This window comes from Rhinoderma darwinii, chromosome 1 (genome assembly GCF_050947455.1).
Source record: "Rhinoderma darwinii isolate aRhiDar2 chromosome 1, aRhiDar2.hap1, whole genome shotgun sequence".
Lineage (NCBI taxonomy): Eukaryota > Metazoa > Chordata > Amphibia > Anura > Rhinodermatidae > Rhinoderma > Rhinoderma darwinii.
The window spans coordinates 490,459,041-490,478,485 of NC_134687.1; the positions used below are offsets into that span (position 1 = coordinate 490,459,041).

The following is a 19,445-nucleotide window of genomic DNA, read 5'->3' on the forward strand; positions in this document are numbered from 1 at the left end:
GTGCTAAATACCAGATGCATTTTCATGTGTGATTGTTTGAGGAAAAAAAAAAAAACGTACCAACAATACAGATGATCTCCTTTTATAGTGCAAAATACAAGCTACAAAATTATCACATTGAATGGTTATAGGAATGGTTAATCTCATTTAATGTGCACACCAGACTATTCTTCATTTGCATTTTTTTCCCTCAAGCTATTAAATAATCAGCCAACACTTATGTAATAAGCACATTTGTTTTGCAATGTTCGTTATTTACAACAAGCAAGATCAACGCTTGTTTCATCTTTAAAAAAAGGGAACCTGTTGCCAAGTTTTAGGCCACTAAACCACCAGCATGTCCTCGTACTGCTGGGGAATGGCATCCCAAACATTTGATCTATAAAATAAAAAATTATAATACAGCGTGCACGGCATGTAAATTACCAGAGAAGAGTCCGGAGATAAATCCAAAGGCTTTCTTGTACACATTCAGTTCTCAGATGAAGCAGAGGCCAGAACACCTGGACTCCTCTCAGGACTCTTCTCTGGTAATTTACATACCGCGCACGCCATTTTATAAATTCTTTTTAGACAAAATGCTAGAACGGACAGTTTTGAGAGGGGCATGTTTAGAACCCTATTTTCCAGCAGAGTAACAATATGCTGGTGGTCTAGTGCCAGGTTCCCTTTAATCTCTAACACAAAACCTTGTCTGGGGAAAAATAATAATCTTAAGACTTAATTTATATTTCCTTATTAGATTTTAACATTGGGTTTAAAGGGGTTTTTACTTACCAGTGTGTGTGTGGAGTTAGACTGCGTTTCCCTATACCCATGGGCCTCTGCAAAAGGATGTATACTGTACGGTTTATTTTTTTGCATTGTGACCAATGGCTGATATATGCCACTGTATGGCTAACACAGAGCATACATCAGAGGAATACTCCCCGACGTACACAAAAATGAAATGTGAATAGAGCCTGACCTCAAATATTCCACCTCATGAAAATGGAAACTTGATGGAAATGAACTTGAACAGAGTCTAATACATATACAGTGAAAACAATCCAAGAGGTCACCCCCTTCAACTGGGCCAGATTTTCTGTGACAGAAAAAAAAAAAATCTATGTGTACAGTCCCTTGTGAAAGTAATCATCCCCTTTTTTTGGTGTTTTTGTTTTTGTTTTTAAATAGTTGCATTACAACCTGGAATTAAAATGGATTTTAAATTTGATTCCATGTAATATACCTGACAAAAAATAGTCAAACTTGCTATAATAGAATGAAAAAAATAAATAAATACCTGCTTAAAAAAAAGCTGGGAGTGCATATGTATTTACCCCTTTGCTATGAATCCCCTAAATAAGGTCTGGTCAAACCGATCAACCTCAAAAGTCACAGAATTAGATGAAAAACGTTCCCCTGTGTGGAATCAAAGTGCCACATGTCAGTATAAATACACCTGATCTGAAAGACCCCTGAAGTCTACAACACCACCAAGAAAGCAACATGAAGACCAAGGTGCTCTCCAAACAGGTCAGAGACAAAGTTGTGGAAAAGTATAGATCAGGGTTCGATTATAAGAAAATATCCCAAAATTTGAATACCCCACAGAGCACCATTAAATCCATTCTAACAAAATGGAAAGAATATGGCACAACTACAAACCTAACAAGAGAAGGCCGCCCACCAAAACTCACAGACCGGGCAAGAAGGGCATTAATCAGAGATTCAACAAGGACACCGAAGAAGCTCCAAAGATTCACAGCGGAGATGGCAGTATCTGTCTATAGGACCACTAGAAGCTGTACACTCCACAGAGCGGGGCTTTATGGGAGACTGGGCCGAAAAAAAGTTATTGTTAAAAACAAAAGAAAACATGTTGAGTTCGCTAAACAGTATGTGGCAGACTCCACATGGAAAAAGGTTCAAAGCCAATACTTCCCATCACCCCAAGTACACCATTCCCACAGTGAAGCATGGCGGTGCCAGCATTGTGCTGTGGGGAAGTTTTTCATCAGCAGGGCCTGGAAAACTTGTCAGGATTGAAGAAAAGATGGATGGCAGGAACTATAGGGCAATTCTTGAGAAAATCCTCTTTCAGTCTGCAGAGATTTGAGACTGAGACGCAGGTCAATGACCCGAAACATACTGTTAAAAATATATTGGAGTTTAACAACATTTACATGCCTTGGAACGGCCTAGTCAAAGCTCAGACCTCAGTCCAATTGAGAATCTGTGGTATGACTTGAAGACTGCTGTAGACCATCACAACCCATTTAACTTGGAGTTGGAGCAGTGTTTCCTATAAAAATGGGCAAAAATCCCAGTGTCTAGATGTGCTAATCTAATAGAGACAGACCCCAAGAGACTTCCGTCTATAATTGCAAAAGGTGGCTCCACAAAGTATTTACTTTGAGCGGATGAATAATCATGCACATTAAAGTTCTTTCTTTTTGGTCTTCATTTTTGTTTGCGACACAGTAAAAAATATTTTTCACCTTCACAGTGGTAGGCATGTTGAGTAAATCAAACGGTACAAACCTCCTAAAATCCATTGTAATGCAACAAAACCGGAAAAACACCAAGGGGGGTGTCAATACTTTTGAATGGCACTGTATATGCATGTGACTATTTGTTAATTTTGGAAGTTTGTTTTAGTTCTTTATGTATTTTTTTTTTTTACATTTTGTATTGTCATTGAATTATATTGAATCAGCCGTAATCATGTTTTCAGTACGGGACAGTAGTTCCATGGAGAGGCAGGGACTCCTAGCGTCGTACATAACCATGATGCTAGGAGCCCGGCTTCCTGCACTGTGTTAGGTCCGGGACTTGCGGCCGAAATACGTTCCGTCCATTACGGACGTAACATGCTCGTGTGAATCCAGCCTAATGGTGTACACTGAAGTTACCAGAAAGGGGCTACGATCATACATTTCATCTCTAAAATTAATTTCACAAGCTACATTGTCTGGTTTCGGTCATTTAGTCTTACAGTACCACTGTTTTCTGCTGTGCTCCCTTTCGGAAATTGTAGGAATGAGGTTTATGCAGCTTCAGGGTAAGGTTTCAGAGTTCTAGAATGAGGTCTGTTTTAATCCTCATCATTTGTTATATAAAAAGGTATCTAATAATTAGTCCTGTAAATAAGAAAATCTTTCATTTTCCCAGGAATTGGTAATGCAAGGACTTGATAGGTCGTCAGAAAACGCCGTAGTGTCATGCGACACAAGTGACGTAGTGAAGGCAGAATTCGAGGAGCTGTCCAGAACTGTACGTGCCCATCTCGGTTTCTGAAACAAAGAACAATATATTGTAAGCAGTGGTAGTATGCCATTTGCTTCTTAACCTACAACTATAAAAGTTGGCAAGACTGTCTGCAAATTTAGTTGAATGATATCTTTAAAAGGCTATGTACACATTTGATTTTTTTTTATTAAATATTTTTTTTTGTTTTTAAGCACTTTCATTGACTTCTAAAAGCTGTATAGTAAAAAGTAAAAACAAAAACTTGAAAAAAAGTGCTAAAAAAACACGAATATTACATTCAGAAGGTGTATGTAGCCTTTATAGCGACTCTCCGGTCCCAGGACAACATTTTGAATATGATGGGGTATATGGAGTAAGATTACCTGGTGCCCTCCAATTGCTCCTCCTTGCCGTGAATCTGCCGTTTTAGAGTTCCCTCTGTGCGGTCCCAAAATGGCCGGAGCGCTTCTTAGACTACAGGGTCGGAGACACTCTCACTGTTCTCGGATGAAAGTTGCTTATGTGAGCAGTTCTGTCCAATCTGAACAGAGGGAGTGTCTTAGACTCGGTCTGAAAAGCGCTGTGGCCATTTTGAGACAACAAAGTGGGGGCCCTAGAACGGCGGATCCACGGCACAACTGGAGAGCAACAGGTAATATTACTCCATATAACCCCACTACATTTAGAATGTTGTCCAGAAACCAGAGGGTTGCTTTATGGACAAGGCACATGAGAAATATAAACTAGCTCCAGAAACAGTCCGTGTTGCCCATCGTAACCACAGAGTCTAGCTTTTATATTTTTGCATCAGCAAGGTTAAAAATAAAAGCATTAAGTGACTGGTTGCTATGGGCAACACGTGACAATTAATGCTCATCCAAATGGGAGTACTTCGGATCTGTATCACACAGATGCCATGCATACTGCAGTATTGCAAGATAGATTATTTTTTTTATTCACGTAAGGTCGACAAACAAAACAAAAAAACAAAACAAACACATGCTCCTTCTGATGCCGTATGTGGCACCATATTCTGTTTTCGGGGGAATACCAGAATACCATGCAATATGTACAAGCAAGCATATACATGCATCAAGCCCACTATATTGTAGGTTATTTTCTTTGAAGACTGACCATAGCTGGTGATATTCCGTGTGGGACATCATATTAGCATGCCAAAACACTACACGTTCTATATTTCCTTTCTTACCCGGTTGCAAGAATAGCCCCCTGTGGAAAAAAGGTACAACATAGACCATTGGTAACTGGAGCAGTGGTCAGGGGTTCTTGTAATTCCAGCGACCATACCCGCAGGAACCTGAAGTAAAATAAAGATTTTTTTTATATTTCATAGTAGCCATATTATAGAGAGGATCACATCACATGCATCATAAATCCTTACTTTTTAGAATTATATTGGTCAAATAAGGATTTGTGTTAGAATATGCAGTTGCATAGTTACACTTGTAGGATCACCTTGAATCAACTAAGAATCTTTGCACTATGTTGCAATTTCCATATCTTCGATCTTAACCTTGTGGTCAAGCAGTGTAGATGAATTCACAGCATGCAACCATATGGATAACCACCCAGCTCTTTCCTCCGCATTTGTATCAAGGGCTTGTGCTGTGCCATTTAATCTACATTTATTTATACAAACACATGGTTAACAAGTTTAACGTGAATGCCCACCTTTGGACACCACCATAAAAAGTAAACATTTAAAAAAAAACAAAAAACCACACACATCTGATAGGCTGCCCCTAGTGGAGGCTGGACGATTTGATCATTTTATCATTTACCTCTATAGCTGTAAAGGGAAGCAGGGGATTTGGAGCGCTGCAAGAGAAAAAGGGTGCTCCAAACCCTACAAAAGGTATATTTTACAAAAAAAGTTAGTACAGAACGTTGGACCTGTTCAAAGGTGAGCATTCACTTTACAGCCTGCCAAGCCTTCTTGCCTCGAACATATTCTCTTTTGAGCACAAATCTCCCACTCCGCATGCTCATAAGTGTATAAAAAAAAAAAAAGTTACGGTCTATGCTACGGTTACACGCTGACATTTTGTAGTTTGCTACTTAAAGAGGCTCTGTCACCTCATTATAAGTGTCCTATCTCCTACATAAGGAAATCGGCGCTATAATGTAGGTGACAGAAATGCTTTTTATTTAAAAAAAAACAAAACGATCTATTTTCACCACTTTATTAGCGATTTTAGATTTATGCTAATGAGTTTCTCAATGGACAACTGGGCGTGTTTTACTTTAGACCATTTGGGCGTTGTGCAGACTAGTGTATGACGCTGACCAATCAGCGACATGTACTCCTCTCCATTCATTTACTCAGCGCATAGTGATCCTGCTAGATGCTTATGTGCTGTCTTATACTAACACATTAACAATACTGAAGTGTTTAGACAGTGAATAGACATTCCACGGGATGTCTATTCACAATCTCTGCACTTGGTTACTCTGTCTGTGGTAGTTACAGCAGAGCAAGCGTAATCTCGTTGTAACCGGTCATCTACAGCGTAATCTCGCTGGATTACGCTTGCTCTGCTGTAACTACCACAGAAACATTAACGAAGTGCCGGGATTGTGAATAGACATCCCGAGGAATGTCTAAACACTTCAGTATCGTTAATGTGTTAGTATAAGGGTATGTTCACACGTACACGTCCGATACGCCTGAAATTACGGAGCGGTTTTCAAAAGAAACCAGCTCCGGAATTTCAGACGTAAAGGCATGTGCAGGCGTTTTTTTCGCAGCGTCCATTACGGACGTAATTGGAGCTGTTTTTCTATGGTGTCAATGGAAAATGGCTCCAATTACGTCCCAAGAATTGACAGCTACTTCTTTGACGCAGGCGTCTTTTGACAGCGGCGCGTAAAAAAAATGACCGTCGGCACAGAACATCATAAAGCCCATTCAAATGAATGGGCAGATGTTTGCCGGCGCATTGGAACCGTATTTTCGGACGAAATTCGAGGTTAAAACGTCCGTAAATAGGGTGTGTGAACCCAGCCTAGGACAGCACATACGGATCTAAAAGTATCCCTATGCGCTGACTAAATGAATGGAGAGAAGTGTATGATCCTTATAATGTGGTGACAGAGCATCTTTAACACCTCCATTCATTTTTATATTAGCGTTGTCGACTCTAGGGGTTTTCATTCTCTATAAGGTTGCGGGTCTCAGAGATCAGATCTAACAAATGGAAATAACTCAAAACACAACAGTAGCTGCAGGCACTAAGATATAGGTAAACACTTAGTATTTGAATCATTTTGAATGTAAGGTTCTTCGCACACATTTAGATCAGATTGTTTGTGCCGGTCTAATGGACGAGCAGAAAAACAAAAAATAATAAAAACAACAGTAGTCATACAGCAAGCCCTTTAGGCCATGTTCACACAGGGCGGATCCGTCCTGCAACCCGCAGGAAATTACACCAGAAAAACCACACCAAATTGTGGTGGTTTTTCGCAGTGGAAAACAGTGGTTGAAAAAAATAAAAATCGAATATAATATATACTTACCCCGTTCTTTGTTGTCATGGCGACACGTCCGTTAAAGATTAGAATAAAGCGTCGCTATGACAACTCCCGGGTGGGAAGTATAAACCTTTTGTTCGTTAAATCAAGCACTGGAGGACACAGCACTAGTGAAAAACAAAAACCCCAAAAAATAAAAATAAAAGGGGGGGTTGGACTCTGCCCAGTGGGTTATACCTTCTTCTGTTACAACAAGCTACTTAGTTTTATTTAGTGTCTGTGGGAGGCAGACATGAACCGGCCTACAGGTCTTCTGCTTTTTTATTATTTTAGTTTTCATTTGTCTTTTTCCATTTCAGGTTGCAGGGGGGACGTCCACATTATTGGTCCCCCCCTGCGGGCGCTAGGTGGAATCTTCTCCCCGCCTTTTAGGTCACCCAGTCCCCGGTGGTCGCAGCGGCGGCAGGAATGCCGTGAACCCATTATTCAGTGTGAGACCAGCGAAACGGTGACCAGGCATGCACCTGAAGACGACATCTGTCAGACACATTTTAATAACCTATCCCTACACAGTTGTATGCACCCGATATCAAATGTCCACCCAAAAAAAAAATAATTAGGCATATGGAGGTGTACTTTTACATCTCTCATCTGTCCCCTATTTCATGCTAACATGCTTTTGGTAGGTCAGCAAGAATCATGGAACAGATGGAAAGAGTATGACTGCAGGATCAGACTACACTGCAGAGCAGCTATAGGCGCAAAACCAGAACATTTTAGAAGACCATTTGCAAAGTTGATTTTAGATGTACTGGAGCAATAAAAATTATTGTAATATGATGCGATGACTGGAATTTTCCTTTAAAGGAACAGTGTCATCACAAATTATTTTTTTATATGTTAAAGATGTTAGTGCTTTATTAAAAACGTTTATATTCATTTGTGTGTTTGTGTTTTACTTTTTCTTATTTTTACACTTTTTCTTCCCTATGGGGGCTGCCATTTTTTGTTCCATTTCTGTGTGTGTCGATTAACGACACATACAGACATGGAATACGGCAGCCACAGTCCCATAGGGACTGCGAACGGCTCCCGTCCCATTGACTGCAGTGTACGGCGTCTGTGTGGGAACTGCGCATGCGCCGCTCCCACACAGTCCTATTCGAAATTGGCGCCGTCCGGCGCCATTTTCCTGTGGACCGGAAGTCGCGGCCGGACAGTAATATTACTACTTCCGGTCGCGGCTTCCGGATTTGTGCACTTGCACCAGCGGCAGCAAACGGAGCGGACGGGCCGGAGGGAGCCGCGGCGGCAGGAGCAGGTAAGAGATTTCAATGTATGTTCGTGTTTGTGTGTGTTTACTACTGTATGTAAACCTACTACACTGTGTGTTAGCTCAAAAAATGGCGACACACAGCGTAGGAGGTTACACCGTTCAAACCCCTCGTTTATCCCGGCACTAGCCAGGATAAAGGAGGGGGGGATGCTGAGAGCTCACTAGAGCGAGGGCTTTTAACCCAATGTTGCAATGCTGCAATTTTGGGAACAGCTCCATCTAGTGACCAAAAATGGTTAGTATTATAAATTAGAAATAATTTATAATATTACCTGGACTCGTGCAAAAAAATAAAAAAAATTTGAACAGTGTTTAATCACCCACACACTAAATGTTTAATTTTTAAAAAAAAAACATGTTTTTCTGGCAAAACATTCCCTTTAAGGGGCAAACAAAAAGGTTTGTCTTGCGACTTTCTGCACAGAAAATGAACAGGTAAGCAATAGTTATGGGAAACTATTCCTGACCGTTATGTACTGAATGGTACCACTCGCATTCATCCACCAGGTGTTAGTACAATATAAACAATAAAATGCAGAACCTAGCCCGTCATCCCTCACCTGTCATCTGCCAGGCTAGCCAGGTGTAGGCCTTCTGGTGAAAAGCAGACCGATCTCAACGAGCTGAGCTGTGGCTCCGGACTACTGTAGTCCACATCACGAGACAATGAAGCATGGCTGACAGCAAAAATACAAGAAGTTATCTTTAGGGATTCAAATTATCATCTTCTTTTAATAGATATATACACAGTGTCATCAAATAAAGAGTGGGTATTCTTTTCAGGCTGGAAACCACTTCGGATTAAAGCGACATTTTTTTTTATAAATTTGGTATTCGATATAAGTTTTAGCATCTTTATTACTATGTGACTGCACAGCTAGTCTACACTTACATGCAAAGCATATGCAACAAATAATTTGACGTATTCCTTTACAGTTCATTCATACTTTGCTTGGCTTCCCGGTAGCTGTTCATATGTCCCTCCGGCACATTTGCCGTGCAGCATTGGAGGAGATGTACGGTTTACGCTCGGTACTTTACAGAAGTCTAATACAGAAAACTATTTTCCAGAATGGACTAGAGAGCAGAATCTTGGCTAAAGCCTCATGCACACAACCGTAGCCGTGTGCACGGCCCGAGAATGCAGCACGAACGGCCGCAGAGTGTCATCCGCGGGCCGCCCGCAGTTCACACGGCTACGGTCGTGTGCATGAGGCTTTAGCCAAGATTCTGATTTCTAGTCCGTTCTGGAAAATAGATTTCAATGAGCAAGAAGGGCAAACCCGGGCCGTGTAATGACTTGTTCTATCTTTCTGCGGTCCGGGTTTCCGGCCAATGCACAGACCGTGGAAACCACGGTCGTGTGCATGGGCCCATAGAGATGAATGGGTCCACAATTCACCTGCAATTTTGTGGGTGGATTGCGGCCGCAAAAACAGGTTCGTGTAAATGAGGCCAAAGCAATCCTGTATATATTACAGTTACTTCTGCTGGCCATTTACAGAACTCTTAATAATTACATTGCTTGTGTACTGGCAGTGTTGTAAGCATGCACAGGCTATTATATTGGACATTGCCATAAAGCAAAGCGGTTACGAATTTTTTTTTCCATTGTAGTGGCTCATTAGCTTAACATATGAGTAACGCTATTTGAGCAGATGAAGCCCAGTAGAGCTGAAGGGGCACAGGGCTTGTAAGAAAGCCAGCTGCAGTCCTTTCGATCTAGCCATAGTGCGGGGTCTCAACACTCCCCGCCAATACTATATCTATTTAGTCATGTCATGGCAAATAGTGAACTTTTACTTTGTGGTAAACCAATGTACATGTCTAGAAACAAGCAGCTACTTACAGGAACTGTCGTAACTTCTCTCCTGTGTATGGGTCCCACAAAATCAAGGTGGTGTCATATGAGGCGGTGACTAAGAGAGCAGAATCTGGAGAAAAGTCACATGACACTACACTGTTTTGATGACCCTCCAGCTTCCGGATTAGGGTGTATGAGCGCATGCTCCAAAGAAGAACCTAAATAATGGCAGAAGTGACTTAGGTCATAACAGATTTGGTCTTTCAAAATACATAAACAAATTTTCCAGATTTTTGAAAGTGTATTTATTTAAAGCTGTCCGATACCATATTGATTAGTTCCAACCAATGCACATGTATTGGAAAACGTGATGGTGGCTTTAGGGACACCAATCTGGCCTTGTTTTCATGAGTGCACCCTGTTGATTGGACACATGCTGCATGGGAGGAGGGATACTAATGGACCACTCACATTGCACTAGTATTAATAAATCTCCATTGTGTGCCGAGGACTTCATATTTTCAAACGTGCGCAACCTTGTTGTCCGTAGGGAAACATTGAGGTCGCTACATGGTAATCCTGCGATTTTACCTAGACTCTTGATTGAACAAACGTTACCGCGTAGCCCTTGCGTAAAAGGGTTAGGAGATTTCTCAAGCATGGCTGCTTTCTTACAAAAAAAAAAGTAAACCCTGTGCAAGATATTCATCAATGTCTGAACATTGAATTTTGTCTTCCAAAACTGGAGAACTCGTAGAACAGGGCTCATGTGTGTTTTTTAATAGTCTCTAGTATTCGTTGTAAGACATCAAATCATATGAATGACATAAAAGCAGATCATGTCCCTGTGAAAGTATAGCTCAACCTTCCGCAGAGACTTCTCTTACCACATTTTCTCCTGCTGCAGAGCACAGCATGCTGCAGTCTGGGGAGATGGAACAGCAGTAAACCCATTGGACGTGTCCAGACAGCACCGTGATCAGCTTACCTGGGGAATAAAGAGGTTTGCAGGCATCAAAAAACAACCAAAGTGATTGCAAGGAAATGCTAGTGAAAAAAATAAAAACTCCCATGATCCATTACATAGAAACAGTGCATCATCTTGTGTGAGCTACGGTTGTCACAAAGAGATCCTGTTTCTTGTCCTATTTATTTATTTTAATCCCTTTAGTACAGCTCTGTTGTATCAGTTCATAACGAAAACCACAAAGTGGTCCTGGATCCATCACACCCGTCGTACTCCATTGACTCATAATGGGGTCCTTCAGGTGCTGCCGTGGTGTCCATCGTTTCGACAGGAAATTTAGCGCTGCATTAATTGCTATTCTTCCCGCTACATCTGACAGAATCTGCAACGAAGGCTCAATTAAAATATAAAAGTTCTACACCCACAAATGCCAATATTCAAGCCAATAAGCACGTGGACATTGATTTGGATCCACACAATGCCTTAGTTATCAAACGTCTAAGGCTACATTCACACAGCGGTCAGTTTTTCATGGCCGTTTTGCATCAGTGTACCTACAAATTTTTCATTAATTTTCAGAACGTCTGTAATCCATTTTTCATAGCCATTAAAAAAAACTGATCGATTTAAATTTGGCAGGGTTTTGTTTAAGCCCCCTGAAAACAGCACAGTGCCCACGTAGATAGTGCCAATAAAGATAGCGCCTGTGCATACATAGTGCCAACGTGGACACATAGCACCCACCCCCCCCCCCCCCGTATATAGCACCGCACACACACACTATATAGAGCCACACCCACACCTCTCTGTAGATAGCACCATTGGGGCTCCCTCTAGGAGTGGAATCCCCAGCCAGGGCATTGCCATCGCTCTGGCAGGGGAATCCGCTCCTGGAGGAGTCCCTGACCTCGCTGTCCATATATGGATAGTGACGCCAGTGGCGGAATCCCTGGCAAGAGCGTCGGCAGCGCACTGGTTGGGGTTCCCACTCTAGGAAAAGCCCTTGGCATCGCTGTCCATATATGGAAAGTGATGTCAGGGGCTTTGAGATACCGAAATCCCCGGCTAGAGCAACGGCAACATGTTGGCCAGGGATTCCCACATCTCTAAGCTCCTAATGTCACGGTCCATATATGGACAGTGACGTCAAGGACTTTCCAAAGACAGCAGTCCCCAGCCAGAGAACTTGCGATGCTCTGGCCGGGGATTCCATAAGTGAAAGCCCTCTTATCACTGTCCATTAATGGACTTAAAGTAGCACTATGCTCGGGGAGACCTCTTGTGAGGGCCAGGATCAGTTTTTTAACGGCCGTTACAAGGATTGATTCCTGAAAAAGGGCCGTTAAAAACAGATCCATTGAGTTCTATGGGGGCCCATAAAAACGGCCAAAAATAGGACATGTCCTATTTTTTGACAGCAAGTATTCATGGGCGGTTTAAAAAAAAACGGCCGTATGAATACAGTCACAGAACTACGATGGCGTCAGACGGCCATTTTTCACTGTCGTGTGAATGTAGCCTAACAGAAAAACTGGCCTTGCATAAGTTATTTTTTTAGAGAATTTTAGGAAATTAAAGCGGAGCCCTGATTGCTTAAAAGGCAACATTTACCTTCATACGCAATTGATAAACCTTCCCCAATGTCTCCCCCTTAGATCAGACTGAACAAGGCTAGAACATAGGCAGGAAATGTTGTGCAGGGGACACCGGCATAGAGCAGCGTCAAGCACTGATCATATGAACACTACTAGATCTATGCACAACACGACCAATTACATTTTTCCTGTAAAGCATAGAATGATTACAATTCCATTGTCCATTTCTTCAACATCCTATATAAAAAGATACATAGAACAATGGAGCATTTAACCTAGTGGCAGATCAAGTTCCCCATGACAACCAGGGTGTGTACCTTCCTGAAAACATAACTACAGACGCATAGCTATTTCAGCCATTCACACACCCTGAACGACAAACAATTATTGCGTGACTTCAATTGAAATGTATTTGGAATTACAGCTATAGACGGACCACAATTAAAGGAACACGCCAAGCAAAAATGTGTATGACACCGATTCATAGTAAGACTCCAAGTCACGCACCGCTGTAGGCATAACAGTGTATCAGTTTTATTTGGTGTGTTCCTTTGTAAGTGACAATTCTATTTTAGGTCTACGAGGTTTGGTGAATTTCTCTACACAGCAGAAGTCACTGTAAAGGGTGGCAGGCTTTTCTCTTCAAAACATTTTGTACAAGCGGATTATAGATTTGAAAAGACATACCATCTTTTTTCAAGTCCCAGATTCGTAGCGTCTTGTCCCGGGATGCAGTTACAAGGGTCAAGCTGCCGTTTTTTGTAAAGCCCAAATCCCGTACAACATCCTGGTGCCCCGATAAGTTGAAAAGCAGACGACCTGTAATTTCACGACTGGCATCAGCCTTTGTATGCAGATTCACTGGTTAAACTGTACTTCCCGCTGAAACATTCACTACCTATAATCCTTGACTCATTTTAGGGATTTGGTGTTCGCTTACCCTGTAACCTTGAAAGTGGAGAGGTTACATCACTGACTGAGGGAATACACAGGTTTACACATCAGAACTAGATGCCAAGGTTAGAAAAATGGTTTGTGTTAAGTACATTAGAACGTTATTGTTGTTTTTTTTAAGGTTTTTTTTGTTTTTAGTAGGTTTAAGGCTTTTGGCAGCCCTTTCAATACAAGGGATTCCTGCACAAAAAATGTACACCATGTGATTTATGTTTTTTTTTTTGCTTTTTTGTCAATAATTGAGGTATCCACCTATAGTGTATAGATCCTCCAGGTGCATATGCAAAACTAGAGCTATAGTAAATTCTTAATATACAATGTATTCATTTAGTCATGTAGAATCCTGCCTGCTTTCCTGAAAGAAGATCATTACATCTGTTACCTGTGTGGACTTCCCAGACTTTGACATGTCCATCACTGAGCCCAGTTGCTAAAAGAAGCCAAGTGTCACTAGATTTGGCATCTTGTGGTCTGGAAAGAGGCCACAGTTTCCATCCAGCTGGTGCAGAGGACGACCCAAATGCTAGGCTCCAAACTATCTGACCACAGTCCAATATTTTTTCTTTCAGGCTTCCTTTTCTTTTTACTTCAGAGCCCTTGTAGCACTGACTTTTGGGTCTGTATGATAGTGGCCTCCTTAAAAGAAAATATATAGTGATATAAAGACTGGGTAGCAGTTAACTTCATGGCCCCAATCATTGTTAAAAATCGAACACTTACAATTTCTCCTCTTCCAGTGGCCAAGGGATTAGCTTAATGATGCCATGTCCTTGAGACCAGGCAAACCAGGAGCCATCGGGCGAGAATGCAACGCTCCATGTCTCACAGCTTGACTTCCAATCATACAGCGGTTCACGGGCAGGGCGTAGCTCCGCCAGCAGGGCAGGAGTATCTGAGAAACACAATTAGATTTTCAGCACTACAAGTTTCAGTTACTGAAGGTACTTGCTGCTTAAGCGGTCTGTAAACCAACAGACCAACACAGTATAGACACCCCAATAACTCCTCCAGCCGGTGATCCCTTATTTGTCCCCAGCAACCCGCTTTGTAGTGTCTGTCCTCCCACTGTCCCAATAGGGCATTATTGGGTCCCCTTACCGGACAACTCATTTAATTATATTCACCACATCTATCATTACAATAGATTACATTATGCTTGTGGCATGTATATAAAAGGACCATTCATATATGTTGTAACACGGTTGATTATGTATTTCCGATAATAAAAAGCTATTAATTCTGTTGAATCAGTCGTATTAACAATACAATGTAGCATACAATCCCCCTTAAAGGGGTATTCCCAACGTAATCATTTATGACATATACACAGGATATGCCATAAATGGCTGATAGGTGCAGGTCCCAGAGGTGGGACCCGCATCTATCGCGAGAACGGAAATCAAGACGGGGAAGATGATCAGAATGCCAGAAAAAGCTGAGCTATGGTGTTTCTGTAACATCTCCTGCAGAAGTCATCTGCCATTCATGGCAGCATTCCGGCTCAGGGCAGCGATTGGCTGCAGTGGCAGGTGACCGATAAACGGCGTGTGATCACTGCAGGAAGTGAGTAGCAGAGAACGGGACCTCAGCGCTGAAGCTATAATAAATATATATATACACACACACATCTCTGCATACCATAACGAGGTGAATTAAAATGCTTTTATAGTGACTCGGACTACATACAAACAACTCTGGGTAGGAGCCAGACCTGACATTCTTCGGAGGTTAGAGAATCAGGAGGATTTACAGTAGGAGCGAGTAAGCACATTCCAGGCAACTTAAGAAATTCTACAGCCACGTCAGGATATCAGAGATGTTCTTGCACCTAGAGACGCCTACAGTCACATTAAACAGTACATTCCACTTACCCACAGGAAATTAAAAGATTGATCTACTGCCAACTCCGTAAAGAGAGAAATCCAAGAACAGGCCAGTAGACATACAGCCTGCTTACCCAGTCACCGAGAGGTCACCTTGTCTAAGGTCACAAAATGCTCAATATTTAAAGGGAACCAGTCAGCAGTGTTGATCCCCCCAAAACTACCGACAGCCCTACATATAGGATGGGCAAAAGCAGTGTAACTATACGTGGGGTGATGGCCATGCAGGTCACATGACTGAGAAATTCAGGTTTTCAAGCAATCAGCGCCGCGATCACAAGTGCTACAGAGGTGGCCCCTTCAGTAGAGGCCGGAGCACGGAACACGAACGCTCCCCATAATTTAAAAGACACCACTAAAACACATCAAGCTGTATGCATTTATTAAACGTCACAAAAAAAAACGTGTGTTGAAGAATTGGTATCTGAAATCTAGGCAAACTTTGTACAAGGACTGCCCATTATACATTTAGAGCGGCCTTCCTGGTCCTTGAAGAGAAGCGGTCATTCCCATTAGGCGGCTTTCACTGAGGGGCAGCAGAATTTAGTGACAAACACGCGGATTTCAGCGGTCTGTCACTTATCTGTTAATGTGAAGTGGTTTCTTACATAAAGAGCCCGGGCAACGTCGGCAGAGATGAGCATTTGAGCTGCCGTGGGATTCACAAGGATTTGTAAGATTTACTGCAGCTTTCCGTCTGGATTTGCGGATGGAAAAATCGACAGTGTATTACAGTATAAGCAAAGTGGATTTTTTTTTATATGCAACACGTCAATTTATGCTGTGGAATCTTCGCAATTTTGTTGTGGATTTTCCCTACCGAGTTGGGATTTTCACCAGTGGGGGAATAAAAAAAACAAAAAAATAAAAAAAAGTCCATACTCTCCTCCCCAGGGTCTTCACAAGAGGCCGACAGGACAGGAGGGGAGTAGGGTTTTGTTTTTTTCGCCTCTGGTTTCTGCAGTGGCCATTCCAGCCTAAAATCTGCAGCAAATAAAGTTTAATTTATTCCGTACAGGTTCTGGGTCGGAAATACTGCAGACTTTTCCGCAGGAGAACCGACCCGTGTGAACATAGTCTAAGGCCCCATGCACACGACCGTAGAGTTCGTCCGTAATTGCCGACCGTTATCACGGTCTACATTTACAGACTCATTAATTTCTATTGACCACGGACACTTTCCCGTATACTTACGGGAAGGTGTCCGGGCTGTAGAAAGTCTCTGCAAAAGATAGGACATGTCCTATATTTTGCTTTTTACGGACCGTGCTCCCATACTTTGTATGGGAGCACGGGCCGAAAATGCGGGTGGCTGTCCCCGGGCAGTGATTACGGCAGTGTGCATGAGGCCTTACAGAGCAGCTCTCCATTCAGACTCATCAATATGGCCCCCGAGCACAGGACAGCCTCTATGTTGTCCTTAGGCCCCAATAGGGTATATGGACATTGATGGTCTTTATGAGACAACCCCTTTCAGCAATGAATGATGTACGATTGATCGGAGAAAGGTTGCACTCGATGGACATGTGTCTTTGTTTTCCAACAAAACCATCTATGTAATTATGAATACGGCGGCTGAACGAGTGTTTCGCCAACAGCTACCTCTTAAGGCTGGCGTATTATAGTCTGTTAAACTTTGGTCTCAGATTGCTGGTCTTGGAGTAAACGACTGCAAAGTGAGAAATACAGGCCTTACGTACCCCTAAATGGACAGTCACACTGGGTTAAAAAATAAATAAATACCCACCTAGCCTTTGTGCCCCACCGTTCTACAGAATGGAGTGGATGTGCAGATGCCGACGAGTGACATCACCAGCCTGTGCCCATCCACTCTAGTTACTTAGAATGTACTGACCTCTAATTACAGGCATCAGGCCAACATTCCCCCGTATTGCCCAGGTGGAGAGCGGTATATCACCATGACGACTACCAGGATCATCCTGGCAGCTTTAAGAAGTCAGCGTGATCCTGTAAGTCACTGAATGGTCATGAGGGCTGAATATAGCGATCCATATCCAACAGGGACTGTCAATGGATCTACGTATGTAACAAAGACGCAAGTAAAACAATGACCTGCCCCACTTTCCCAGGACCAGCGCAGTGAACGTATGAGGGTATTACAGAAGATCCAGAACTCGCTATATGATCATGGAGAACCTACAATAGTAAAATAGTAGTAGTGGAAATAACGTAACATTATACACATCACTACACACAACGGTGTCATCACGGACTAATAATCCCTGCAAGTGATCGTTAAAGAGGCTCTGTCACCAGATTATAAGTGCCCTATCTCCTACATAGTCTGATCGGCGCTGTAATGTAGAAAACAGCAGTGGTTTTTATTTTGAAAAACGATCATTTTTGAGCAAGTTATGAGCTAGCTTAGATTTATGCTAATGAGTTTCTCAATGGATAACTGGGCGTGTTTATACTTTTTACCAACTGGGTGTTGTACAGAGGAGTGTATGAGGCTGACCAATCAGTGTCCTACACTTCTCATTGTTCCAGCCCAGCATGATCCACAGCTCAGTGTGATTGTGCAGTGAAAGAAGTAAACACGCCCAGTTGCTAAAAACACAATACACGCCCAGTTGGAAATAAGAGAAAACACGCCCAGTTGTCCATTAGAAAGGCTAATTTGCATAAATATAAAATTGCTCATAACTTGGCCAAAAATGATCGTTTAAAAAAAACAAAAAACCGTTACTGTTATTTACATTGCAGCGCCGATCACATGCAATAGGAGATAGGGATTTGATAATCTGGTGACAGAGCCTCTAACAGATTTGGGCAATATTTCCATTTTTGGGCCTCCGTCTGACCCTATACATAGGGAAAAGCTCCTGACGTATACGTTAAACCGAGGTTGTGACAACGTATAACTGTGGCATCCGTCCACTAGAATAGTTTCAGTAGAACAGATCCGTCATGATCATTTTTACGACGTATCCATGAAACAGATACCAATATAGTCTATGGAGGACGCGTGCCACTGTTCATTTATTGCAACTGTCTGGGCTATAACGGCAGCAGTTTAATGCATACGTCATGAAAAGCTCACGATGTATCCGTTTAACGGATGCCTGTGACACATGCCATACAGTGGCATCTGTCACCCATAGGCTACCATGTTAAAAAGTAGACATTTTTATAATGAACCCCGCAGGATCGAATAGCGTCGTTTACTAAGCTATTCCATACCATTGTTTTGCCGTTTACTGACATATGTACTGGCCAGAGGCCAAAAGCACACTCTCTTGGCCTCCGTCTGACAATGGAGCTCTACGGAAACGTTTAGTAAAGGAAGCATAAAACGTGATGTGAACAGGGTCCAAGATGAAATACGCTAGTGACAGAAGAGGCTACAATACAGGAGGTTACAGGTACCACAAGACATAGGATGCTTCATTGACTGGCAGGGCAGGGGTTACATGTAACAGCTCACCTTCCTTGACACCGGAGTGCAGCAGTGTATTAACGTCCATCTGCGGAGAAACACAGGAGGTGAGTGTGTGGTAGAATGACGGATCTTATAGACTGTCCCCGTGTATGACCAGGCTGCTTACCTCAGGGGCAGCGGCTCCAGCACAGGGCAGATATGTGCCAACGGGGTTCAGGCAGCAGGTTACTGTATATGGGGGGGCTGGATCTTCTCCATGCTTGACAGGTAGACATTACAACATGCAGCAGGGCAGCTGAGGGCAGTCGGGGCTCCGTGCTGGGCTGGGTGACTCATAGTGCAGTGTGTGGGTGTGAGGGGAGGGAACAGGCAGGTTCAGGGTGAGGGTGCAGCAGTCGGGTTTAGCTTAGTGAATCCCATGTGATGAGCGCAGCTTTCAGGGGTTCATTAAGGGTGTCGTAGTCCCGGGAGAACCTGGATCCAGCATCGACCCCACACACGGAGGGCTGAACCTAGACAGTTCCGGTCATATGATCATCCATTCTATTACCATAGAGAGCTTACCACTGCGATACCGCCACCTGCTGGCGGCCCGTCTGCCATTAATGACGCCTTTATGTAACGTTTTCATGGCAACCTGGTGACTGACCAGCACTTTATGTCACGAATTCATGCTGGTTGGGTATTCAACCCAGGTTTTCCTGCCAAACTGTCCTCTACTGTGTTTATTACAAGGTCAATAAGTATGTGCGTCTCTATAGTGTGACTAATGCA

General features: G+C 42.7%; 1 protein-coding gene across 1 annotated transcript; it reads right to left on the minus strand.

Annotated features, from left to right (window-relative positions):
* Positions 1-2,218: 2,218 nt before the first annotated feature.
* Positions 2,219-19,221, minus strand: WSB2 (WD repeat and SOCS box containing 2). Its single transcript, XM_075835336.1, has 10 exons — positions 18,838-19,221; positions 18,717-18,756; positions 14,106-14,277; positions 13,768-14,021; positions 13,119-13,250; positions 10,757-10,857; positions 9,915-10,087; positions 8,626-8,742; positions 4,445-4,552; positions 2,219-3,278 (listed from the first exon to the last, which is right to left on the minus strand). The coding sequence occupies exons 2-10, from the start codon at positions 18,754-18,756 to the stop codon at positions 3,113-3,115; spliced, it is 1,263 nt and encodes a 420-aa protein (XP_075691451.1). The 5' UTR covers positions 18,838-19,221; the 3' UTR covers positions 2,219-3,112.
* Between the last annotated feature and the right edge of the window lie 224 nt (positions 19,222-19,445).

What these genes read in the sequence shown, in the direction of transcription:
- WSB2 (XM_075835336.1), bottom strand. Translation starts at nt 18,756, where the DNA reads ATGGACGTTAATACACTGCTGCACTCCGGTGTCAAGGAAG. An exon ending in CTGGGACTTGAAAAAAGATG is followed by an intron (nt 10,858 to 13,118) that starts GTATGTCTTTTC and finishes TTTATTCCCCAG; the next exon opens with GTAAGCTGATCACGGTGCTG. An exon ending in CTGCAGCAGGAGAAAATGTG is followed by an intron (nt 10,088 to 10,756) that starts GTAAGAGAAGTC and finishes GCCATTATTTAG; the next exon opens with GTTCTTCTTTGGAGCATGCG.